The 27,503-nt window shown below is 39.9% G+C and overlaps 1 protein-coding gene across 1 annotated transcript in view; it reads left to right on the top strand.

The window, feature by feature from the left end:
• The window catches only part of LYPD6B (LY6/PLAUR domain containing 6B), a 40,741-nt gene extending 13,541 nt beyond the window's left edge, over positions 1 to 27,200 (top strand). Inside the window, 7 exon segments of the mRNA XM_058809742.1 lie at positions 19,929 to 19,970; positions 19,972 to 20,088; positions 20,210 to 20,304; positions 21,342 to 21,496; positions 22,524 to 22,622; positions 24,868 to 24,998; positions 27,024 to 27,200. Of these exon segments, the coding sequence (XP_058665725.1) occupies positions 19,929 to 19,970; positions 19,972 to 20,088; positions 20,210 to 20,304; positions 21,342 to 21,496; positions 22,524 to 22,622; positions 24,868 to 24,998; positions 27,024 to 27,200 (816 nt within the window).
• Positions 27,201 to 27,503: the final 303 nt, after the last annotated feature.

Genomic DNA, 27,503 nt, shown 5'->3' on the forward strand with positions numbered 1-27,503 from the left:
GGGGAAATCCCTTCAGGATTTTTCTGACAACTCTGCTCCTACAAATGGGTTGTTTTCTTCTGGGAGAATTTTAAACTCTTGTTTATTTGGGTTTCTTTACCTGAGTCGTTTCCTTTCTGCACCAAGGATGCAGTAGTTACTCAACTTCTGAGTCTGATTGGAGGAGGGTTAATTGTTAATCAGAGTCAGAAGTGCCTGAACTCATTTGGTGAAATGCATTTTCCCTGTGTGTCTTCAACAATTGGCTCTGATAGACATTGATTATCCAGCTCTGAATCCATGAAAACTCTGATACATTTGGAAAGCAGCCCTTAAAACAGCAGTGAAATCCAGGAAAGGCCACGTGGGACACTAAAATCAGTGTTTGGGATTCTTTAGTGATAGCAGGGAATTCACAGCAGCTGCCAGGGGCCTCCTCCTACCTGTGGGAAGCTGCCTGGGGCTGTGGAGAGGGAAACCACCTTTAAACACCTCTCTCTGGAAATAGGGAGCTTTATTCTGCTTTACCAGGGGCCTTGGTGCTCCCTGGGAATGCAGATGTTTTATATGGCACAGCCACTGGATAAAAGAGTTGGTAAAGGGAAACAAAGCCTGGAATGCAGGTCCTCCTCCCTCTCCCAGGTGATGCTGGGCTCTCTGTGGAGTTTGAAGGCTTTTTGGGGTGTGTGTGAGTCTTTTTGTGTCAATGTGGGGTTTTTCTGTGTGTGTAGAGGTTTTCTGTGTGGCTGTGATTTTTGTGTGTCTTTCTGTGTCATCATGAGAGTAGGATCTGTGTGTAGTCTGTGTGAGTGTAGAATATTTTGCGGGGGTTTGTGGAGCTTTTCTCTGTGTGATTTCTGTGTGTAGTCTATGTGAGTGTAGAATATTTTTGGGGTGTGTGGAGCCTTTTCCTGTTTCTGTGTGCGTGTGATTTTTTGTGTCTTTCTGAGAGTCTTTCTCTGTGTGTGAGTGTGGAGTGAGTCTGTGAGTGTGGAGCCTTTTTGGGGGGTGTGTGAGGTCTGTGTGTGTGTGTTTGAGTGTGAATCTTTCATAGTTTGTGTGTGTGTGTGTGTCTGTGTCAGTTTTTCTCTTGTGTATGTCTGTGTGGGTGTCTTTCTGTGTGATGGGGTCATTTTGTGTCTTCCTCTGTGCTTCTGTGTGTGTTTCTCTGTGTGATTTCTGTGTGTGTTTCTGTATGTGATTTCTCTGTGTCTTATTCTGTTTGTGTGTATGATTTCTGTGTGTGAGTGTTTGTGTCTGTGTTTGTGTGTGTGATTTCTGTGTGTGTGTGTGTCTGGTTGTGTTTGTGTGTGATTTCTGTGTGTGAGTGTTTGTGTCTGATTGTGTTTGTGTGTGTGATTTCTGTGTGTGTGTTTGTGTGTGATTTCTGTGTGTGAGTGTTTGTGTCTTATTCTGTTTGTGTGTGTGATTTCTGTGTGTGTTTGTGTCTTATTCTGTTTGTGTGTGTGATTTCTGTGTGTGAGTGTTTGTGTCTGTGTTTGTGTGTGATTTCTGTGTGTGAGTGTTTGTGTCTGGTTGTGTTTGTGTGTGATTTCTGTGTGTGAGTGTTTGTGTCTGGTTGTGTTTGTGTGTGATTTCTGTGTGTGAGTGTTTGTGTCTGGTTGTGTTTGTGTGTGTGTTTGTGTCTGTGTTTGTGTGTGATTTCTGTGTGTGTGTTTGTGTCTGGTTGTGTTTGTGTGTGTGATTTCTGTGTGTGTGTTTGTGTCTGATTGTGTTTGTGTGTGATTTCTGTGTGAGTTTCTCTGTGTGTGAGAGTGTGTGTGTCATTCTCTGAGTCTGTCTGTGTATGAGTGAGAGGTTTTCTGTGTGTGAGTCTCTTTGTGTGTGTCTCAGTGCCTTTGTGTGTTTTCCTCTCTTTCTCTGTGTGTTTTTTCTCAGTGGGGCTTTGTGTGGATCAGTGCTGGCCTTGGCAGTGCTGGGGATGGGTGGGCTCAATGCTCTGAGAAGGATTTTCCATCCTTAACAATTCCAATGTTTATTCCTCATCACAAAGATTATCCTGGGTTTCCTGGAGCGCCATTCCCTTGGTGGCTTCTCTGCTGTGCCTTATTCCCATCTGTATGTGTGACTTTCTCTGTGTGTCTTGTTGTGTGTATCTTCTGTGTGACTTTCTCTGTGTGTCTTTTAGCACTATTTTTTCTCTGTGATTCTCTCTGTATTTCTGGACCCTTCCTCTCTCCAGGATGGATCTTTGTTGTTCCCTACAAGTTGTCTCAGCTTCCCTAAATAAATTCCTATAATTATATTATTTATTTATAGTCCTATAAATATGAATTTATTCCACGGTGTTTGATAGAACACTTCCTTGGAGAAACCACACAAATCCAGCAGGAATTCCCTCACATCTCCCTGAGTGTTCTAAACTCCCTTTGAGTCGAGTTCCCAGGAGGGGCAGAGCCCCTTCACCAGTTACTCCCTCCCCTCCTGATGCCTCAGGTTTGGCTTTTCTATTTTTCAGGTTCTGAGCTGCTTTAGTGTAAAAGGGATAATGTTTAAGGGATGCTGAGCTCTGTGCACAGAGCAGGGAGACAAAACAATTCCTGCTCCAGCTGGGCACCAAGGACAAATGAGCCAAATCTCAGCCCAGGAGCACAAACCCCGTGGGCTGCAGAGAGAAAAACAAGCAGGGTGGGACTGCAGGGGCTAAAGCTGCAATGGGACAATGAACTGCAAGGTGCAAATGGAGCAGAGCTGATCCCAGGGACAGACCCCGGCAGCGCTCGTGCATTTTGGGGCCATTTTGGTTCATCTTGGGTGCAGCCCTGGCTGGGCTCTGGTGCTGCCCAAGGGGGATCCATGGAGGAGATGCTGTGAGTGAATCCCTGCTTTATTCTGGGGCTCTGCCCAGCCTCTGCTCTGGTTCAGCCTCCCAGGCCTCTCTCCAGGCTGGATCTGTCCCGGGGCCGTCGGGATCAGCCCCTCCATGCAGCCCTGGAAGGGCCTGCGAGCACAGGCAGGGCTGAGCTGGGAGGGGGGTGGGAGCTGCTCAGACCTGCCAGCTCTGGGTGTGCCTGGGATCTGAATTTCGTGTGATTGCAGCATGGACAACTTCAAGGTGCCTGGGGAATGGTGGTAGCAGCTGAGAGCGTTAATGTGACGTTTGCATTATTCATTGCTCTGATTCTTTTCCTATTTTTTTAAAACGTAAATTCCTTTTGTGGATATAAAATCAGGTGCTTGAGAAGAATTGTTGTTTAATATCTCCAGAAAACCCGTCATGTCATTGTGGGTCACTCACTTGAGAGTTGGGCTTGATGATCCTGGTGGGTCCCTTCCAATTCAGGATATTCTGTGATCAGCTCCACTCCGAGGTCTCATCCCAGCAGTAATTTCTGGTAGTGCATTGATGTGTAGGAATGCCATGGAGTTCATGACTCTTATCAGGAGTGGTTCCCCTGGAGTTTAGGGGATTTTTCAGCCTCTGTTGGTGGGCAAGGACTGGAATGGGAAGGATTAGCTTGGCTGGCTGCATTTTGCCATCCTGGTTGTGCATGAAACCCCTTTCCCTGCCAGAGGACTGACCTGTCCCTGCAGTGTCCAGTGCTTTAGAGAGCTGGAGTTGTTATTTTCTGTTTTCATGGGAAAGCCTGAGGCTGTGAATGTTCATTGTGCAGTGCAATCCCCCAAGTGCAGCAGGCAGAGAAAATTCCCTGTGCCTGTAGCTATATCAGGATGTAAAATGCCAGGGTTATTAATCTTTCCTCACCTCAGCAACTCTAAGGCCACGCATTAATGTGTTTTTTGTGTGAGATTTAATTGCTCAGGCTTGTAACAACTCAAAACCTTAAGATCCTGTTTCCCCCTGTGACTTCAGTGCTGAGAAATTGGCTCTCTGGAAAAGCAGCAGAATGGTTGTTTGGATTGAATTCCATTTTCCATGGCATATGGAGGCTCATCTGTGGGTTATGGATCAGTGGAGAGCAGGGCTCAGGCTGGGGCAGGGATTTGCCAAAAGTAAACAGGAGCAGCCAGGAGTGATGCTGGGAACGGAATTCCAAAGTCAGGGCTTGCTGCACTCAGCTTGAATTGTGTCAGCTCCATACTTGCTGTCTTGGAGAAATTACCACAATGAAACACCTGAATGTTTACATTAACTTAATAAAAAAAGGTGTTTCTATAAGTAAAATATACTTAGACCCATAAAATAAGAAATAAGAATTGCTAAATAAACCTCAGATGAAGGTCAAGTGTGTTTTTTATTCCTGGGCTTTGGCTTTCACATTGCATAAGCTCCAAGAAGCCAAGCTTATTTTTATGAGTTAAAAAAAAATTAAATAGTTGGAAAAAAAATGTAAAAGGTCTTGACATCCAATCTGTCATCGTTGTCTTCTCAAGAATGTTCAACAAAAAAAGGCAAAAGGTTTTGTTGAATGACATTGATCTTTGGAGTTCTTGTTTGGCTTTCTGCTCATTAAGCTCCTGACATGGAAACAGACTTGAAAAGGCCAAGAACTGTGACACTGGATGCAGATTTTAGCATGTCAGCAGGAATGGGAATGAAATACACCCTGAAATTGATTTTATTACCTTTTCTTTTAACAGCAGGAACCAATATTTGGAAATGATGGACCTGAGCACAGGAGACATAAATCAAACCCTATGTATTTTCCTGTTTAAAAAGGGGCATTTTTGGAAGTATTTGGAGATTTTATATGTGAATTCCAGGCCTTAATTTCTGTTATGGCAGGGGAACAAATTGGGGCAATTAAAATATTTTAAATGTGCACCTGCTTGCTTTTTTGGAGGGCAGGGAAAAACCCCAAACCAAACCAACACCACAAACTTCTCGTTGTTTGGAAAATCTGGCAAATCTTTGCCAGAAATTAAATTCTATGAGATTTTTATTCTCTAATAGAGTGAGACCCAGCCAATGTGTTTGCAGTGAAATTTATTTCAGAGCAAAGGAGGGACCAGGAGAATTCCCTGGAAGCTGCCAAGGGCAAATGGGCCTCAGCAATGCCTGGATGGAGACTGGGAAATCAGAAGAGAAATCTGAGAATATGAGAGGTTTAAACCTTTTCTTCTTTTTAATGAACTTGTACCAAGTGTGAGGCTTCAGCCCATGTTTGAATTACAGTTTTGGTCATAAATCCAAGTATGGCAGCTCCTGGAAAAAAAAACCTGAACAGTTCCAGCACAATCCTGCTGGATTCTGCTGATGCTTTCTTTTAGGTTTTTGTTAACCTCAACACATTTTCCCCTCTGCTTTCATCACTTTAAACCCCAACCCAAACACGTGTTCTTTTTGCTGGGTAACACTGCTTTGAGAAAAGGCTTTTTTATTGATCTCCTTCACTTCAAAACATGGCTCCACATTTGAAACCCAAAGCAATCTTTCCCCAGGGATTAGCTCTCCTCCAAAGACTTTTCACATTCTTTAATCTGCAGCTTCTACTCTCTTGAAGTGGCAGGAATTGATGTGGAGCATGGGCTTGTTTATTGTCTCTGTCATCAAAAAATAGAGAAGTTGTTTATTTTTAATGTGTGGGGTTTTCTCCAGGCCAGGCCCAAGCAGTTGTTTGCCTGAAGTGAGCATTAAACCCTGTTTTACTTCACCTAAAAACCCTGAAGTGAGCATTAAACCCTGTTTTACTTCACCTGAAACCCTGAAGTGAGCATTAAACCCTGTTTTACTTCACCTAAAACCCTGAAGTGAGCATTAAACCCTGTTTTACTTCACCTAAAACCCTGAAGTGAGCATTAAACCCTGTTTTACTTCACCTGAAACCCTGAAGTGAGCATTAAACCCTGTTTTACTTCACCTAAAAACCCTGAAGTGAGCATTAAACCCAGTTTTACTTCACCTAAAACCCCAAAGTGAGCATTAAACCCAGTTTTACTCCACATTAAACCCTGAGGTGAGCATTAAACCCAGTTTTACTCCACATTAAACAACTCTGTGGTGTCTTCCACTGCACAGAAGGAAACAATTCTTCTTGAATTCTCATTATATCCTCCTTGTTTCTAAATAAACCCCACACACTTGTCTGGAATGATCCCCAATTAAAAACTGGGCTTCAAAGGAGCTGGGATTTGTGTGAAAAATGGGAAAAGAGGGGCTCCATGTGCCGAGTGGTGACCTCCAGGTGTGGGATCCTCAGTAATTCCCTTGGCTGCAGGCCATGGAATCAGGGCTGGGAAAATTGCAAATGCCAGCTTTGTGTCTCCTTGGCACTCAGGGGTTTCTCAGGAATTGATTCTGAGGGGATTCCAGACAGAGCCCCTTTGTTTGCCCCCAAACTGTGCCAGGAGCTGCTGTGGAGTTAATGAGCCCCCTTCTCTTTGGGGTGCTGCTGACAATTCTGGGCTTTCATCCTGTGGTAGCCCCCTCAAAGGAGGAGAAAACTCGATTTTTAATGGTTTTAATTGTTGTGTGGGGGTCATTGAGTGGAATTTGGTGTGGGGCAGGTGATGATTTCTCACCCTCAGTGTTGTGTTTCCCAGGTGTTGTGGCTTTCTCTGCCTCCAGCAGTGCAGGGATGAACTTGGTAAGAAAACTGATCCAGCTCAAAAACAGGAAAAAAAAACCCAAAAAAGCCAACAATGAAAAAATCCCTCAGCCACGAGTCTGGTAGTAAAATGTACCCTGAAATTGATTTTTTTGCCTTTTCTTTTAACAGCAGGAACCAGGATTTGAAAGTGATAGACCTCAGTGAGGTGATGGGAGAGACAGCATACAGGACATAAATCAAACCCTGTGTATTTTCCTGTTTAAAAATGGCATTTTTGGAAGTATTCCCCTGCCCTCTGGTCCCTTTTTTCCTCCTTTATTTCACTCCATCCATCTCCTTTTCCCTCCACATCCCTTTCCTGCCAAGAAAACATCAGGGCCATGGGGTTTGCTCATCTAGCTGAGGGAATTCTTGGATCTCCCAGCTCCTCCAGATGGTGGTGACCAAAAAATCCTCTGGGATTTCCCTGACTTTCCCTGCTCCAAAAAGCCAGTGGGGAATTGGGAAAAAATTCAGTTTATATCAGGCTGGGAAAGGCCTTGATGTAAACAGCACCTTGAGGTGATGCTGGGACTGGCTGTGATCCTTTTCTTATTCTGACATTAAAAATAACATTTAGTTTTCATTTTTTCCATGGCACTCCACAAAGTGTGGAGTGATCAGAATGACTTAATCATCTGCATTTAAGTAAACTTATCGAAATGAATTTAGGTTGCAAAAGAAATTACTCCTTTTCCTAGAGTTCTTTTTGTCAACTTCATTTCTGGTCCTAGAGAGGGGATGAGAAATTTTTCTGTTTCTTTCACTGATCAGGAATTAACTTATTTTTAAACTCTTTCTGTTGTGCTTATAATAGAGCAAAAATAAGCTTTTAAAATTTTCCCCAGGTTTCTCTCTTCCATGATTTTCTGGGGTTTAGCTCTTAACTCCTCTCTGCTTCATTTTCATTTCGGCCCTAACAAGATTATTTAATAATTAACTTTTTTAGTAAGTCATGTGGAAATTGTCCTTTAATTTTTTTTTTCCACATGGTGCAAGACTGATCAGGAGTCCTCAGGGTGACAGAGTCTGTTCCAGGCACTGGAGCAGGAGCCAGTGAGTGGCTCTTGGGTCAGACTAAAACCACATCAAAATGGTTGGTGGTGCAAGAGGAAATTATGTGAGTGATGTTTCCACTTAGAGAGAGAGAGACTGAGAACAAAAGGAGGTAAAAGGAGTTGGAGAGGATGATGGAGTTTTCAAATGAGTCAGACCTGAAAATATGTTATATATTTTATATGTTAGATGTGACACACTGTGCATTATGCATTGCATTATACATTACATATAATGTGTCTTATATATCTTATGTACTATCTATATATATATATTATATACTATATAATTATGAGGTCACCTTATAATTATAAGGTGACCTTATACTATATAATTATTTTATAATAATTATATTACTGTAATATATGTTATATATTATATATAATGTATAATACATTATATATATCTTATATGTTATATTCAATCTATAATATATAATATATATTCTATTATATCTAGTATGTAATTATATAATAATTATAATATATAATTATATATTATATGTTATAGACTATGCATTATATATCTTATATATGTTATATACAATCTATAATATAAAATATATATCTATAATACAAAATATATATCTATAATATAAATATATATACTATATTATATAGTGTATAATTATTATATAATAATTATAGTACATAATTGTGCATTATATGTTATATACTATATATTATGTATTGTACATTATATATATGTATTGTAATTATATATATATGCATTATATATAATTATATATGTTATATAAGATCAATAATGTTGATCTATCTATAAAAGATCTATAATATAGAACTATCTATAATATATATAATGTATACTATATTATATATAGTATATAATATGTAATATAATTATAATATAACATATATAATAATGTTAATATATATTATGCATTGTCTATTATTTTATTATATATTGTACATTATATATTATCTATGTGCAGCCAGGATTCTTTGAGTGGTTTATTTGGGTGTGGTTTTTTTATGCATAAATGTTCAAACGCAGAATTTCACCTCCAGCTTCCAACTGGGCAACTCTGCCTTCACCTTCTGGCTAATCCCACAAAAAAAAAAAAAAAAAAAAAAAGAAGCAAGGAAAGAGGTTATGGAACCCCAGGAAAAGGTTTGGAAAAGCCCTCCCAGCCCATGGAGTCCCAACTGTGCCCATCCCCACCCTGTCCCCAGCCAGAGCCCTGAGTGCCACCTCCAGGAATTCCTGGGACACCTCCAGGGATGGGCACTGCAAACCTCCCTAGGGCCCTTCCAAGGCCTTTTCCTGGATTAAATCCACATTAAAAAGTGAATTATGGTAAATGTGGGCGCCCAGGGTGGGAATGTCAGAATTGTCAGAATTCCTTACTCCTCGCAGTGCTCCAGGCCTGGTTCTTCCCGAATTCCCTTCTCCTGAGGCACAGCCTCTCCTCTGGATTTTCTCTTTCCACGTGGATTGCTTTTCCAAATCTGAGTTCCTGACCTGTTTGATTGCTCTGTTCCTCACCAGTTTCTGCTGTTTCTTTGTCTGAAGAGAATCACGGAATCCCAGCCAGGTTTGGGTTGGGAAGGACCTTAAATCCCATCCAGTGCCACCCCTGCCATGGCAGGGACACCTCCCACTGTCCCAGGGACACCTTCCTCATCCCAGGCTGCTCCATCCTGCCCTTGGGCACTGCCAGGGATCCAGGGGCAGCCCCAGCTGCTCTGGCAATCCCAGCCCAGCCAGGAATTCCCAGTTCCCAGTGTCCCATCCATCCCTGCCCTCTGGCACTGGGAGCCATTCCCTGGCTCCTGTCCCTCCATCCCTTGTCCCCAGTCCCTGGAGTGCCACCAGCACACTCAGGTCAAACCCAGCAGCCTGTGCCTCCCAAAACTGGTGGGGTTTTTTGGGACAGTCCCCGCCCTTCCCTGGCTCTGCTGCCAGAACCCCTCAGGCTCTGCCTGCAGCAGGGGCTGGGTTTTGGGATTTCAGGTGAGCCAGCCCCAAAACATGTCAGGAATGCGAGGCAGCTCCCCAGGAAGGGCTGGGAGTGGCAGGGAAAGGCCGGCCTTGGGATTGGGGCAAACTGGAGTTCAGCTCTGTGACAGCACAAAGCCTGAGCTGCTCCTGAGTTCCTGCTCTGTTTGTGGGACTTTTCTACAGCTGTGAGGGAATGGGGCTGGAAAAGTGGGGTTTCATGGGATTTGTGTCACCTGGGGCTGCCACCCTGCTGCTGCCTCCTCCCCAAAGCCTCTTCCCACTCCTCACAACCCCAGCTCCTCCTGGCCCTGTCCCAGGGCTTTTGGGGATGCTGAGTTGCTGGATCAGTGCTTCAGTTCTGCCCTGAATAATTCCCCATCCTGCCACTTTTTAGGCAAGAATTCATTGTGCAGATCTTTAGGAATTTGTGTGTAATTCATGCTGTGGGTGAAGCTTGGGGTTTTGCCCTTGCACTGTACAAATGTTGTTAAAAATGTGGTGGAAGGACGGAGATTTTGGATTTGGTTTTTCTTTGTCTTCTTCCTAAATCATGGAGCAATTTGGGTTAAAAGGGACCTTGTGAATTCTCTGATTTGAGCCCCCTGCCCCTATCCCAGGGTGCTCCAACCTGGCCTGGGACACTCCAGGGATCCAGGGCCAGCCACAGCCTCTCTGGGCAGCTCCCTCATATTAAATAATTCCCTGGGTTTATATTGGAATTCGTTAGGAAATGCAACACAAGAAGCATTTGGTGTTTATTAAGACACATTAGTTAAAAAGTAAAATCCTAAAGGGAAAAGTGTGATGATTTTTGTGGCAATGTAGAGGATTTCTCAAAAAGTAAAATCCCAAACAGAAAATTGTGATGATGTTTGTGGGATTGTAGAGGATTTCTAAGAACTAAAATCCCAAACAGAAAAATGTGACATTTGTGGGAATGTAGAGGATTTCTGAGAAGGGAGAATTGTGATGATATTTGTGGGATTGTAGAGGATTTCCAAGACGTAAAACCCCAAACAGAAAAGTGTGACAACATGTAGAGGGTTTCTAAAAGTAAAATCCTAAAATAAATCCCAAATAAAAAAGTGTGACTACATTTATGGGATTGTAGAAGATTTCTGAAAAGAAACATACCCAACAGAAAAGTGTGACTATATTTGTGGGAGTGTAGAGGCTTTCTAAGTAGTAAAATCCCAAATAGATAAGTGTGACAACATTTGTGGGAATGTAGGGGATTTCTAAGAAGTAAAATCTCAAAGAAAAAAGTGTGACTATATTTGTGGGAGTGTAGAGGATTTTTAGAAAGTAAAATCCCGAACAGAAAAGTGTGACAACATGTAGAGGATTTCTAAAGAGTAAAATCCCAAACAGAAAAGTGTAATGATGTTTGTGGGAATGTAGAAGATTCCTAAAAAGTAAGATCCCCAACAAAAAAGTGTGACTATATTTGTGGGAGTGTAGAGGATTTCGAAAACATGAAACCCCAAACAGAAAAGTGTGATGATGTTTGTGGGATTGTAGTGGATTCCTAAGAAGTAAAATCCCAAACAGGAAAGTCTGACAACTAACAAAAAATAACAAAAATGGAGCAGAATTCAGTGTAAGCATTCAGTGCAAGGACATTTCTGCTGGGATTTGTGCTCTCTCAAGGCTCATCTTGGGTTTTCCTTCTCTTCCACCCCTCATTTCTGCTCCTTCCTCTCACTGTTTCTTAAGGAGGGGGTAAAACATTCAGATCTGACAGAAATAAAGAATAAAGGTAAATAATGGGATGAGCCCAAAACCCACAAATCAAGTAAGAAAATGAGGAATCTTTTTTTGGGCATTGGGAGAACACAGCCACTCCTCCATCTCCCTGCCTTGTCCCAGCCCCAGAACCTCCAACCTGGAGCAAAATAACAAAAAATAACAAAAAATGGAGCAAAATAAGAAAAAATAACAAAAATGGAGCAGAATTCAATGTAAGAGTTCAGAGTGAATATATTTCAGCTGGGATTTGTGCTCTCTCAAGGCTCATCTTAGGTTTTCCTTCTCTTCCACCTCTCATTTCTGCTCCTTCCTGTCCCTGTTTCTTAAAGGAGGGGGCAAAACATTCAGATTTCCCAGGAATAATGAGGAGAGCAAGGAGAATAAAGAGAAATAATGGATGAGCCCAAACCCCACAAATCAAGTAAGAAAAGGAGAAAATTTGGGGGGCACTGGGAGGGCACAGCCACGCCTCCATCACCCTGCCTTCTCCCAGCCCCAGAACCTCCAACCTGGAGCAAAATAACAAAAAGTTGAGGAAAATAACAAAAAATAACAAAAAAAAAAAAAAAAAAAAGGAGCAGAATAACAAAAATAACAAAAAATGGAGCAGAATTCAGTGTAAGCATTCAGTGCAAGGACATTTCTGCTGGGATTTGTGCTCTCTCAAGGCTCATCTTGGGTTTTCCTTCTCTTCCACCCCTCATTTCTGCTCCTTCCTCTCACTGTTTCTTAAGGAGGGGGTAAAACATTCAGATACGACAGGAATAAAAAATAAAGATAAATAATGGATGAGCCCAAAACCCACAAATCAAGTAAGAAAATGAGGAAAATTTTGGGGCATTGGGAGAACACAGCCACGCCTCCATTTTCCTGTTTTGTCCCAGCCCCAGAAGCTCCAACCTCGAGCAAAATAACAACAACAACAACAAAAAAAAAAACAACCAAAAATAACAAAAATGGAGCAAAATACCCAAAATCTCCCCCAGCAGGGTGAGGAGGAGCGTCCCAGGTGCTCCTGGTGCCAGGGTTGCTGTCCCAGCTTTGCAGGCCCGGGGGTACCTGTGGCACAAAGCAGGAGGATCTCACCTGGATGGGATCCTGCAGCTCTGCTCATCATTAAATCGGGATTATTTTATTCCATTTTCCAGCCCACCCTGTTCTCCCCAGCCTTTGAAGAGAGGCCAGAAGGCTGCAGAGGCTGTCAGAGTTCTGGTCCTGGGGCCATTCCAGGCTCAGGGAATTCTCTCAGTTCAGAGGAATTTAGCAAATAGGGCAGGAGATGATCCCAACAACAAAACTGCTGCTCCTTGGGGTGGAGGGAGCTTGTGGATATAACATTTATTTTCTAAAGATTTTCATTCAGAATGGTCGTAAAGATGGAGAAAGAGGCTGGTTTATATTATATTATATTATATTATATTATATTATATTATATTATATTATATTATATTATATTATATTATATTTATATTATATTATATTATATTATATTATATTATATTTATTATATTTATTATATCATATCGTATTGTATTGTATCGTATTGTATTATATTGTATTATATTGTATTGTATTGTATTATATTGTATTGTATTATATTATATAATATATAATGTAGTATAATATGTTTATTATGTTATATTGCATTACATTGCAGTATGTAGCATAGTATATAATATTATATTATATTTTACTATATTCTATTCTACTATATTATATTATTGTTATAATCTATTATACTATTATATTTTATTATTATAATATTCTATTATTCTACTATATTAGTTGTATATTCTATTTAGAATATTAATGTAGAAATATACATTTATATATTTATATATTGCATAGTTTTATTTCTATATTATGTTCATAATATATTTATACTAAAATATATATTTATATAAAAATTAAATAAAATTTTATATAATTATATATATATATATATATATATATATATATATATATATATTTTGGGGCCTGGTACTTGGAGTTTGCCTTTTTTCCCAACAAATCTGCTTCTTTTGAGGTTATGAATCATAAAATTCCATGTTGTCTGTAAAAGCATAACATTTCTGGCTGCCTGCAAATATCCAGTCTGTCAAGGATTAAATAACGTTTAAGGTGTTCCTTAATATTGGGAAAATGGGAAGGCTGGGGAGTTTCCTTGCATGGGAGAGGTTTGCAGGTTGGAAATTTGACTCTTCCAAGTCTTAACCTAATAAATTGATACTTTAATGTGAATTTATAAGGTTTTATTAGCTTTTATTTATTATATGTCTTATTTATTAGATTTCGTTTATTATATGTCTTATTTGTTAGGTTTTATTTAATATATATCTTATTTATTAGGTTTTATTTATTATATGTCTTAACATAATTAATTGACATTTTCCCTTGCTTGACTTTTTGGAGAGCACTTAAACCTTATTATGAATAATGCTAATTACTCATTTGGAATCATTTCCCTGGAGGCTCATCCAGCAGTTAATTAATTTCCTTGAGCCTGGCTATTGATTATTCAGATTATTTCCATTAATCTGCTCCTGGTCCAGCCCTTTCCTTATCTCATCCCTTGTCTTTGCCTCACTTCTCGCGTGCCCATTTTCCTCTCCAAATTTGGCTTTATTTAAAGTTCTTAAGCCATAAACCCCTGCCCGGGTTAACTTTCTGACCCCATTTTTGATAACAGCAGCTGGAGAACTTTATCTTTGCTCTGTTTCTGCGGTGTCTGATAAGAGCTGCAGGAATTCCCTCCCTGCTCCAGCATCTCCTCACTCTGGTCCTGGAAAAAATTGGTGTTTGCATCCTTAAATGGCTGCAAAAAGCAAAATCTCCTCATTCTGGTCCAGGAAAAATTGGTATTTTTATGCTTAAATGGCTGCAAAAAGCTAAATATACATGAAATTTTTAATTCTAAATTCATTCTTTGTCCTGAGGAAAAGCAGAATTCCTGAGGAATTCCTGAGGATTTCCTGAGGAAAAGTAGAATTTTTTATTCTCTTCTTGGCCAATGAGTTTGGTTTTTGACTTAAAAATCCTTCCTGCCATAATTGTTTATAAATTATTTTTGTGATTTGAGTTCTTTGGAAGAAGCTGATGAATATTTTAATGGGATTTTTGCTTTCAGGACTGTTCTCAATCCATCAGAGGAGCACCAGCCCCCAAATAGATCTCATCTATATAGATTTTATATTATATAGAATATAATTATTTAATATATTATATATATATATATATTATAATATATATTTATAATAGGTATAAATATATAATATTATAATTATATAATATTATATTTTCTATAATAAAATCTCATCCTAGAGGTTTTATTGCTCATCCTGCTGTAGGTTTTTACAGGTAGAACTGAAGGGTGGATGTGGAGTTGGTGGGGCAATAATTGCTGGGTTCTCATGGTTGAGTTTTGGAAATTCAATTTTTCATTCTGCATAGAAAAGCTGTGGTTTTGAAGGGAATATTAAAATTTTGTTATTACTAATCATATATTCAATTTCCTTTTATTAACTCTATTAATTTTCATTAATTACACCCAATATCCCCAGGTCTGAAATTCCTTCCATTAAATGGCGTTAAGCAGCCAAGAATTTTGGGATGATGAGGGAGACAGGGCAGGGTGAATGAATATCTTCAATTATATGAATATATATCTATATTTTTTATATATATGATTATATTATATTCTTTTAAAAGATGGAATTTATATATATAATATTATATATAATTATATATGTATTAATAGGTTATATTCTTTAAAAAGATGTAATGAATCTCTGTATTATATATATTTAAATGTATATGAATATATACATTTTAAAAATTGAATTAATATATACTATTTATGTTATTATAGATGTATTAATATATTATATTCTTTTAAAAGGTTGAAGGAATATATGTATTATATATATAATATATGAATATGTATATAAAACCACATATATTCACTCATTTATTATTATTAATGTATTCTTTTCAAGGATGGAATGAATATATATATAATTATATATGTATGAATTTATTGTATTCTTTTAAAAGGCTGAAGGAATATATATATTATATATATAATATATGAATATATTGATATAAATGCATATATTCATTCTTTTATTATATTCTTTTAAAAGGTTGAAGGAATATATATATTATATATATAATATATGAATATATTGATATAAATATATATTCATTCTTTTATTATATTCTTTTAAAAGGTTGAAGGAATATATATATTATATATATAATATATGAATATATTTATATAAATACATATATTCATTCATTTATTATATTCTTTTAAAAGGTTGAAGGAATATATATATTATATATATAATATATGAATATATTTATATAAATACATATATTCATTCTTTTATTATATTCTTTTAAAAGGTTGAAGGAATATATATATATATATATAACATATGAATATATTTATATAAATACATATATTCATTCTTTTATTATATTCTTTTAAAAGGTTGAAGGAATATATATAATATATATAACATATGAATATATTTATATAAATACATATATTCATTCTTTTATTATATTCTTTTAAAAGGTTGAAGGAATATATATTATATATAATATATGAATATATTTATATAAATACATATATTCATTCTTTTATTATATTATTTTAAAAGGTTGAAGGAATATATATATTATATATATAATATATGAATATATATATATATATAAATACATACATTCATTCATTTATTATATTATTTTAAAAGGTTGAAGGAATATATATATTATATATATAATATATGAATATATATATAAAAATACATATATTCATTCTTTTATTATATTCTTTTAAAAGGTTGAAGGAATATATATAATATATATAATATATGAATATATTTATATAAATACATATATTCATTCTTTTATTATATTCTTTTAAAAGGTTGAAGGAATATATATAATATATATAATATATGAATATATTTATATAAATACATATATTCATTCTTTTATTATTATTCATTTATTATATTTTAAAAGGTTGAATGAATATATGTATTATATATATATATAATATATTAATATATATCTAAAATACATATATTCATTCCATTTTTTTAAATAATATATTCATATATATATATATATATTTATTTATATATTTATATATATATATATATAAAAGGGTTGAACCTTTTTTCCCTTCTGTCATAAAGTTTATTGCTTCCTCTGTCTTTCCCTGGCATTGTGGAAGGGGCACATTTCCCCTGGCTGGGTAATTCTGTTCTGTAAAATCCTCCAGGCTTAAGAAAAACCCTAAAAAAGGGAAATTGAATTTACAAAACTCAACTATGAGAACACAGCTTATTTATGCAGAAGGAAAAATTCAATTTACAAAATTCAACCATGAGAACACAGCTTATTTATGCAGAAGGAAAAAAATTGAATTTACAAAACTCAACCATGAAAAAACAGCTATTTTATGCAGAAGGAAAAAATTCAATTTACAAAATTCAACCCTGAAAGCACTGGGATTTTTTATGCAGAAGAAAAATTCAATTTACAGAATAACCATAAGAACACAGCAGTTATTGCCCCACCAACTCCACGTCCTCCCTTCAGTTCTCCCTGTAAAACCCTGCAGCAGGATGAGCAATATTGTATTATTTTAATTATATTTTATATTTTATAAAAATATTTTATATTATATTTTATTTTTATAAAAATATTTTACAATATTTTTAAACAAAATTATATTATTTTTAAAAAAGTAATGAATATATTTATTATATATATATATTATATATATATATGAACATATCATATTCATTTAAAAGAATATTTTTAAATATAATATATTCTCTTTAAAAATATATATATTCTTTTCATTTATAGGATGAAACCTATTTGTGGCCTGTACATTTAACTTTGTCTCAAGGAAAGAAAAAAAAAAAAGCTGCTTATTCCTGTCATCTCTTTTCTCTAGAGCCATATTAAATTCCAATTTCCAGCCTTGCACGGGTGAGGGGGAGATTTAAACCAGCTGCAGGTGATGTATGAAAGTGAGTTTGTGTTCCAAACTCAACTTTTGGCCATCCAGAGCTTTGGCAAAGCTCAGTTCTTTGAGGAAATGGAAAACTGGCAGAAATTTAATCTCATTAATGGATTTTTAGACAAAATGAATTATTTTCCACATGGGGAAAATCCATCCCTGCACCATGGGGGGCTCTGGGTTTGAAGCTGAAGTTACCTGACATAAACTGAGCGTCATTTTGAGCTGTGAAAGGAATAATTCACTTTTCACTCCCTGTTTTCAGCTCACAAGTCCCTCCCTGCATTGATGCTCCCCAGGTTTATCGTGTTCATCAGGGATTATTTTCTTTCTGAAATCATCTCAATGTTTGGTGCAGTCAGACACCTCCCATGCCAACATCCTGCCCCTGGCTAAAACCGTGTTGTGCTGCACTTTTACAAGATCTCAGATAAAGAACTCGGTAATTTCTGGTAATTAAGGCCAAATTTCAGTTCCAAGAGGGGCTCTGGGTGCAGCCAAAGGAAATTGTGGTTGTTAGAGATCCGGTGGATGAGTTCACCTGCGTTCTGTCACTGCTGCTCCTTGCAGATGTCTGTCAGTGTGATGTGAAGCCCATTTTTCTGAGGTGTGTTCTGCTAATAATAACGTGCTGTGAGGCAAAAAGTGAAAAAATACAGACTTAACTCAGCAGGGAAAAAAAGATAAAACTTCCATAGTAAAGAGTTTTCAATTTGCAGGTCTGCAATAATTTTTGGAGTGCTTTAATCTTTATTTAATTATTAATTTTTATTTAATTAAGTCAGAATACTCACTTTCCCCCACCTTTTCATTTTAAACGTGTCTGCTTGTTTCCTAAAGAAAATTTTGGGGTTTTTAAAAGATTTGTTGTGCCACTTGTTCCCTGTCTGAGTTTTTCAGGAATTAAATGGTGTCCAGAGGAGAACGTGAGACTGGGGCATATTCTTGCTCTTTGTGCCCTTTCAGCCAAGCTGAATTTCCTCTGTGCCCTTTGGGATTTGTGGCAGGGCCACGTCAGCTGTTGGGTTTTACCTTTCCAGCCCCAAACAGAAAATTCCTTTCTGCCTGTGGAGCTCCCCGTGTCCTGAAGTGCAATTTAAGGAGCTCAACAGAAGCGTTTGCAATTATCTGACAGCACCTGAAAATTGCTTACTGAGTGACAGCAGGAAGTTTCATTTGCATTCCATATCTGATGCTCAGTCTGCTGATCCTCCACTGAGCCTGCCAGGAAAAACAGGCTGGGGTTTTATTAAAATCAGAAAGCAGGCGTGCTGCTTCCCACTTTTCCATCGCACCCTGCAAAAGGTCCCAGCCCTCTGGAATATTTTAATTATTTCAGCCATTGTGTTCCTGGCTGTTTCCTTGAAATGGGTTTTAGTCACAGGGGTTTTTATAGCACCTTCCCTTTTGGGTTGTTTTCCCTCCCCCAGGAAAGCTGGAGCTCCCTGTTTGCTCCTGTTTATATAAATTAATCTTCCATGTTGTGACATTTTCCCCCCACCCCTCGTTAATGAGAGCTCCTAATTGGGCTTAATGAAACATTTACTCACCCTGCTAGATAATATTATCTGCCAGCTCCACAGAGATAAGGCTCTGGGAAGAAAATAAGCTTTTGAGAGATCCTGGGTGAGATACGAAAGCCATTTTTGGGGCCAATATTTTCTTATTTGACTGGAGAACGCCCTGGTGGTGCAGCTGTGTAACCAAGCCATGGCAAACAGCATCCATTATTTATTGGCAAACAAGGACACCTTTGACTGCACCAGGTTGGGAGGTCGCTTTGCTGAGCCTTGCCCCCAGCCAGAGTCGCTTTTTTTTGTGTTTATATTCCCTCAGAATTTCCATTTGGCACGAGGGAGAGCCAGGGGAGCAGCGGGGGTCTGCAGCAAACTGGCACAAGTGGAATTGTGCCTTTTATTTCTGCCCAGGTGCTTCAGATCCAGTTACAGCCCAGAAAGGCAGAGTTTCCTCAAGCCAGCGGGACAAGGAGAGAAGCCCTGGAAATGTTGGAGTGATTCGGTTCCCTCCCTTCCTGCAGAAATAATTTTAAAATGCTTGAAGTACGCTGTAATTTTGTGAAATTCTTGATCAAAACTGGGTTGCTTAAACTATTCCAAGGGTATAATCAGGATATTCCAAGGGTTTAAATGTCCCAGGCCAGGCTGGAAGGGCTTGGAGCAAGCTGGGGATGTGGAAGTAGAAGGGAGGTGGAACTGGATGAGCTTTCAATTCCCTTCCATCCTGGAATTCCAGGATAAACAGTCATTTGCAAGGGATCCAGGAAGGAGAGCGAGGACTTGAGGCGCTTTTCATGTAGTTACCAACATCCCTCAGGTATTTTCAATGTTTGGAGCCTTCTTGGAGTCAGGAAATCTGCATCCCTGATGGTGCAGGGGCACGAGGATGAGGTGATGGGGATTGGGATCAGGAATGTGGCTCTGGAGATTGCAGCCTTGGAATGACTTGGAATTCCAGGAGTTGGATCAGCTCCACACATTGGGGGGAACCGTTTGTTCATTTGTCTTCATTCCCTCAGGTTCCCTTGCTGCTGTTCTGGGCAGAATTCCTGGGGAAAGTTGGGAAATCTGTGGAATGGGAATGTTCCCTGGTGTGGTCCCACCCAGGCCATCCCCTCAGCAGTGGTTATCCTGGAGGAAACTCATCTTCAGGGGTGGGCTGAGCCCCATTCCCTCACTTTTTGTCTTTTATTTGTCTTTTATGGCACTGGACTACCCCAGGAAGGAGGAAATTTCAATTTCTGCAGCGCTCAGTGAGAGCCATATTGTGTAGCTCAAGTGCTTCTGCAAATATTTCAGTATAAAATCCTGCTTTTTATCTTAATTTAATGCTGATTTGTGTCTTGAAAACAGAATTTTGATGATCTCTTGCTGTTTGTTCTCCACAGATTCTTCTGCCTAATCCTTCAGATCCTGGGCTGCAGCCAGAGGAAATCTGGACCATCCTATGGGAAAGAGAGTTGGAAGTGCACAGGGAGCAGAGGTAGGCTGGGACTTTGGAATACCTCCTGAAATATATCCATAAAGCCCAGGTTTAATTAAGCAGATCTCAAGCAGTGTGGTTAAATTCAGAATAAAATTCACAATTCCTGAAATTCTGCTGTTTGGAAAAACCCAAACCAATCCAAAAAAAAACACAGGGTAAAAAGGGAAATTCCTGGAATTCTCTGCTGAGCACCATTTCCAGCCTGGCCAGGGTGTGCCTGGAAGTTTGGAGGGAATGCCTTTGGCTCTGGTTTGGCAGGAGCCTCCACTCCAGCTTGTTTGTCCTGCTGGGAATTTGCATGGGAGGAGCGAGGTTGTGATTTGTAATATCTGAACCGGGCTCCAGGGTCGCTGGAGTTTGCCACAGTTCCCTGGGTTTGTCTGGAGGTGTGGAAATCTGAATACAAAATGCTCAGTTCTTCTCTCTAAAGCCTTGGCAGAGCACCCAGGGGGCCCCAAATAAATGGATTTTTGGGATGAGTGAACTTCCACCCTCCCCTTGTCCAAAACATCTGTGCCATCTTCCTTAGCGTTCCCTTGGGATGCACTTAAAAAGAAATAAATTGAATTCACACTTAAAAATTTTAATGGTGTGGCAGCGTGAAGTGCACTTAAAATTCAGATTGTGCAGCTTGTCTGAAGTGAAATTTATTTATCCCAGGCAAGGGATTGGTTGTTGGTGTTAAAATTGTGATTTCTTTGTGTTTGGCGCTGTTTATTCCACGCTGTTTCTTGCTGGACCTAAAGGACCTCAATCCTGCTGATTTTTAGGAATTCTTTTACGGAATTTTTAGGGCAAATAGATGAAAGGATTGACGTGAATTTGGGTTTATTTTGCAAGTCCCAGCCCTGTGTGAGGGGCTCTGGCCAGCAGAAGGCACCACCAGCTCAGCTTTGCGCCGCTCGCCGGCATTCAGGGCTGCATCTCCGCGCTCCCAGCAGGGTTTACAGGAAATTCACCATCCCACGGCTCAGATCCTCACAATTCCCACTAAACAACAATAATAATAATAATGCGTTTCCTTGCTGTTCCAGGCCTGAGGGCTGGGGGTTTCCCTGTGCAGTGATGCTCGAGACCGGAGCGTTGCGGCGCGCGCTGGCCGCGGCCGTTCTCCCCTTCCTCATCCTCTCAGGACACTGGGCTGCAGCTGAGAACATCAACTTCCACAACATCAGGCCTCCACTAGACCGTAAGTAGCTTTTTTTTGTGGAATTCTGGCCTTTTCTGTATGGAATTCTAGCTTAAAATTGTCATTATTTGCCTCCTAGCCCTTTGCGTTTCAGCTGTTCGTCTCCACAGAAACTTTAAAATAAACATTCTGCCTCTCACCCCACAGCACTTTGTCCTTAACGTTTGACAAGTTGACTAAATGAAAATAAATCAAATACTTGCCAAATAAAGAGTGCAGGAGGAGTTTGGCATTTTAAGGGCTTTTCTTGTATTGTTCTGTCTCCCTGCAGAGGAAACTGTGCGGCGGTTTCCTTGTAAATAATCCAGAACAGGTGGTTTTGGTCTTTTATCTTGTTGGGGGTTTTGTCAGGGGAGGAATAGGTGTTGCTGCATGCAATTAATTCAGTCTGAAGGTAATTAAAAGCCTCGTGGGACCTGTGAGGCCAGTTGGCACTAATGGAATAATTTATTTATTTATTTATTTATTTTTTCCCTCTTATCTGGCATCACCAGTGTTCCATCTCTTCATTTGCATTATCTGCATCGTTAAAGCAGCCAGGATATAATAGCTGCAAATAATACCTGCCCCTGATGAACCCTGCACCTTCCAATAATTCATTGAAATCATGGAAATGAGATTTTAAAAGACCTTTTGTTAAAAGGATCCAGCTTCTCCTTCCGAGTGGGAGTTCAAGCTCTGGAAATGCAATTTTTCCATCAAAGGAAAATGTAGATTTATGTTTGCTGTGCAAACCTCCACGAGGAGGGAGATAAACTCTTCCCTCTTGCCTGCTTTTCCCACCACTGCCTCAATTTTGGATTATGAGAGTGAAAACATGAGGATATACTTTGAGCTCAAGCCTAGAGAGGAAAAAAAAATCTTTCTGCCAAACTTGTTTTATTTGTCTAACAGTGAAAAGATGTAAATATATCTAATTTATTTCCATAAATTCATGCGTGTACAAGCATCATTTTGAATATTTTAATTTTTTCTCTCAATGCTTCCCAACTGGCTGCATTTTAATGCTTTTTTAACCCTTTCCAAGCCACTCCGTTCCCAAACAGTTTCAAGTGCTTCACCTGTGACAACGCAGTGGACAACTACAACTGCAACCGATGGGCTGAGGACAGGTGGTGTCCTGAAAGTGAGTAAATAAAATATTAATATTGAAGTTAATATCAATATTCTATTATAACATTATTAAAATGGGTTTCATATTTTTATAATACATCTGTTTTAATGACCTATTATTAATATATTATTTAAATATAATATAATACCATATCTTATGTGTATATTTCCCTGTGTATGTATAATTATGTGCTTCCCAAGAGTTAATTTAAATATGTTTTTTAAAAAAACCTGAAGAATTTCTTGTGTAGATTTATTCTCTTCAGAGTGCAAAGCAACAGTGAAAAATTATTTATCTCCATCTCTCTGTTTTATATAATACATAACAAAAATATTAATATACAGATTTTTTAATATTACATCAATATGAATTACCTACATGTGTTTCTTTGTGTATATATATAATGATGTGCTTCTCAAGAGTTAATTTTAATCTTGTTTAAAACACCTGAAGAATTTCCTCTGTAGCTTTATTTTCTTCAGGCTTATAAAGCAACAGCGAAAAACTATTTATCTCCGTCTCTCTCAGTTTTATATAATATATAACAATAAAATATTAATTTACAAACAGATTTCTGACTAATATATCAAGATTAATTACCTGTGTATATTTCCCTGTGTATATATATAATGATGTGCCTCCCAAGAGTTAATTTTAATCTTTTTTAGAACACCTGAAGAATTTCCTCTGTAGCTTCATTTTCTTTAGGGTTGTAAAGCAACAGTGAAAAATTACTTAACTCCATCTCCCAGTTTTATATAACAAAAAAAATAATACTCAAGCAGCTTTTTAATAATACATCCGTATTAATGACCTATGTGTATATACACATAATTGTGTGCTTCCCAAGAGTTAATTTAAAGATGTTGTTTAAAAAACCTGAAGAATTTCCTCTGTAGCTTCATTCCCTTCCCTTTGGATGCCATCCCATAATTTCCTGTTCTTGGTGAGCAGCAGGACCTGCCTGACCGGGGCTCACACCTGTGCTGGGGAGGATGGAGCTCACAACAGAATGGAAATGTTTCCTCATTTTTCACCCGCTGACGTTCAGGGAACGGTGGGAAAGGGGAAGAAGCAGAGCAGAGGAATGAGGAAACAAACCCGAAACCTTTTGGTTTTGAGACAAACCTCTTTGGCAGGAACCTGCTGCCAGAAAGGGGAGAGAAACAAAAATAAATGTGTGGGTGATGGTGCTAATTAGCAACTCCAATCCAAGCTGCCTTGCTGGAGGTTGGAAGGGTCAGCTGAGATTTCACTGGAATTAATTTCTTGCTAAATGCTCTTTTCATCAAGTTGCAGATGATTCTGCAGAGCCATTTTCTGGGGGTGTTTTGCTGAGCTGTGTGTCGATGTGAGAGGCTGTTCTGGGGTATCACTGATGGGAATCAAACTCCAGAATTCCTTTTAATGACGGGAATGAAACTCCAGATTCCTTTTAATGATGGCAATCAAACTCCAGAAATGTTTTTAATTATGGCAAACAAACTCCAGATTCCTTTTAATGATGGCAGTCAAACTCCAGATTCCTTTTAATGATGAGAATCAAACTCCAGAAATGTTTTTAATGATGGCAATCAAACTCCAGAATTCCTTTTAATGATCGGAATCAAACTTCAGATTCCTTTTAATAATGGTAGTCAAACTCCAGAATTCCTTTTAATGATGGAATCAAACTCCAGAATTCCTTTTAATTATGGCAGTCAAACTCCAGAATTTCTTTTAATGATGGGAATCAAACTCCAGATTGTTTTTAATGCTGTGAATCAAACTCTGGAATTCCTTTTAATGATGGAAATCAAACTCCAGAATTCCTTTTAATGATGGCAGCTAGACTCCAGATTCCTTTTAATGATGGGAATCAAACTCCAGATTCCTTTTAATGATGGCAATCAAACTCCAGAAATGTTTTTAATGATGGCAATCAAACTCCAGAATTCCTTTTAATGATGGGAATCAAACTCCAGATTGTTTTTAATGCTGTGAATCAAACTCTGGAATTCCTTTTAATGATGGAAGTCAAACTCCAGATTGTTTTTAATGCTGTGAATCAAACTCCGGAATTCCTTTTAATGATGGAAGTCAAACTCTGGAATTCCTTTTAATGATGGCAAACTCCAAAATTGCTTTTAATGATGGCAATCAAACTCCAGATTCCTTTTAATGATGGCAATCAAACTCCAGAAATGTTTTTAATGGAGTGAATGAAACTCCAGATTTGCGTTTAATGCTGCGGATCAGACTGTGTACCCTGTTGCAGGCACGCGGTACTGCCTGACCGCGCACCTGTTCACGGCGCACGGGGAGAGCACCTCGGTCACCAAGCGATGCGCCACGGGCGAGGAGTGTCACCTGGTGGGCTGCCACCGCCGCGGGGACAGCGGCCACACGGTCAGCGCTGCTCTGCTCCTGCTCTGCTCCTGCTCTGCTCGTACCCTGCTCCGCTCATACCCTGCTCCTGCTCTATTCCTTCTCTACTCCTGCTCTGCTTTGCCCTGCTCGTGTTCCATTTGTACCCTGCTCCTGCTCTGCTCATGCTCACTTGTACCCTGCTCGTGTTCTACTCCTGCTCTACTCCTGCTTTACTCATGCTCTACTCGTACCCTGCTCCTACTCTACTCCTGCTCTGCTCTGCCCTGCTCATGTTCTGCTCGTGTTCTACTCCTGATCTGCTCCTGCTCTGCTTTGCCCTGCTTGTGTTCTGCTCGTGTCCTGCTCCCGCTCTACTCCTGCTTTACTCATATTCTACTCATACCCTACTCCTGCTCTGCTCTGCCCTGCTCATGTTCTGCACGTGTTCTGCTCCTGCTCTGCCTTGACCTGCTTATGTTCTTTTCATACCCTGCTCCTGCCCTACTCCTGGTCTGCTCCTGATCTATTCGTACCCTGTTCCTGCTCTACTCGTGCCCTGCTCCTGCTCTGCACTGCCTGCTCGTGTTCTGCTCATGTCCTGCTTGTACCCTGCTCCTGCCCTATTCCTGCTCTTCTCATACCCTACTCCTGCTCTGCTCTGCCCTGTTCCTGCTCTATTCCTGCTCTGCTCTGCCTGCTCATGTTCTGCTCCTGCCCTACTCGTGTTCTACTTGTACTCTGCTCCTGACATGCTCCTGCCCTACTCCTACCCTACATCTGCTGTACCCATACCCTGCTCTTGCTCTACCCTGCCCTGCTCTGCCCTGCTTGTGTTCTGCTCATGGATGCTCCTGCTCTGCTCTGCCCTGCTCATGCTCTACCTGTACCCTCCTCCTGCCCTACTCCTGCTCTACTCATGCCCCACTCCTGCCCTGCTCCTGCTCTACGCTACCCTATTCCTGCCCTGCTCCTGTCCTGCTCTACTCCTGCTCTACCCTCCCCTGCTCCCGCTCTACTCCTGCTCCTTCCCCGCTTCTGGTCTGCCCTGCCCTACTCCTGGCCTACTCCTTCGCTGCTCCTGGGGGTGGAGGTGGTGATTCCAGGGCTGGTTTTTCCAGGAGGATGTGCCAGGAGCTGCTCTGCACTGGGAACAATGGGATTTCTGCATGCTCTGCAATGGGAACAATGGGATTTCTGCATGGTCTGCACTGGGAACAATGGGATTTCTGCATGGTCTGCACGGGGAACAATGGGATTTCTGCACGTTCTGCACGGGGAACAATGGGATTTCTGCATGGTCTGCACTGGGAACAATGGGATTTCTGCATGCTCTGCAATGGGAACAATGGGATTTCTGCATGGTCTGCAATGGGAACAATGGGATTTCTGCATGCTCTGCAATGGGAACAATGGGATTTCTGCATGCTCTGCACTGGGAACAATGGGATTTCTGTATGGTCTGCACTGGGAACAGGGGGATTTCTGTATGTTCTGCACTGGGAACAATGGGATTTCTGTATGTTCTGCACTGGGAACAATGGGATTTCTGTATGTTCTGCACTGGGAACAATGGGATTTCTGCATGGTCTGCAATGGGAACAATGGGATTTCTGCATGCTCTGCACCGTAAAGCCTAGAGGGGAAAACTGAGTGGGAACAAAGTTTTTAGAGTCAGAATTTTGCAGCTTGAAAACAGCTGAAACCGGAAAGGTTGCAAAGCAGATTTTGAGTGGATGTGTTAGAAAGGGAAGCTCTGTTTTCTGCAGTGCTAGTGTGGCTCTGTGACATCCCACCTCAGCCTGGGGACAGTGACTCCAGGTAAAAACTGCACTCCTGATTTGGAGAATTGATTCATGGATAAATTGGATTTTAAGATGGTTTTTGGCATATCTGCTCCACCTGCTGCTCTGGCCAGGATGGGTCTGTTCAGCTCAGCTTCGCAACACCAAATGTGCGTTTCTCCCTTAAAACCGCCCTGAATGAATCACCTCGAATTAACCCCCCTGAATTAATCACCCCGAGCTAATTACCGCGAGTTAATGACCCTTTTGTCCCTTTTGGCAGGAGTGTGTTTCGTGCTGTGAGGGCATGATCTGCAACGTGGAGATCCCCACCAACGCCACCAACGCGGTGTTCGCCGTGCTGCAGGCGCGCAGGGCGGCCGCGGGCAGCCGCGCCCTGCCCAGCCTGGGGACACTGCTGGCACTGGTGACACCGCTGGTGACAATGGCACTGTCCTGACACAGCACCCCCAGACAGAGCTGCTGGGACACCCCCCGGGCCAGGAACCTGCAGGGTCTCCAAGGAGAAGCCGCTGATTCCATCCCAGCAGATTTACGGAAAGGCGCGTCCTGAACTCCTTGGGCGTTTCAGTGGGAATCCCTCCCCATCAGCGTTGGAAATAAACCCCACAAAAACCCCTCCAGTGCGGAGGGTTCAAGTTTTAAATGCCCATTTTCTGAGGAAAATGCACATTTTTTTGGTTTTTGGGACAGGACTGTGACAATCACAATCAAAAGTCAAAAAAAATCACAATCGTGAGGC

This window comes from Ammospiza caudacuta, chromosome 8, assembly GCF_027887145.1.
Source record: "Ammospiza caudacuta isolate bAmmCau1 chromosome 8, bAmmCau1.pri, whole genome shotgun sequence".
In the NCBI taxonomy this organism is placed as follows: domain Eukaryota; kingdom Metazoa; phylum Chordata; class Aves; order Passeriformes; family Passerellidae; genus Ammospiza; species Ammospiza caudacuta.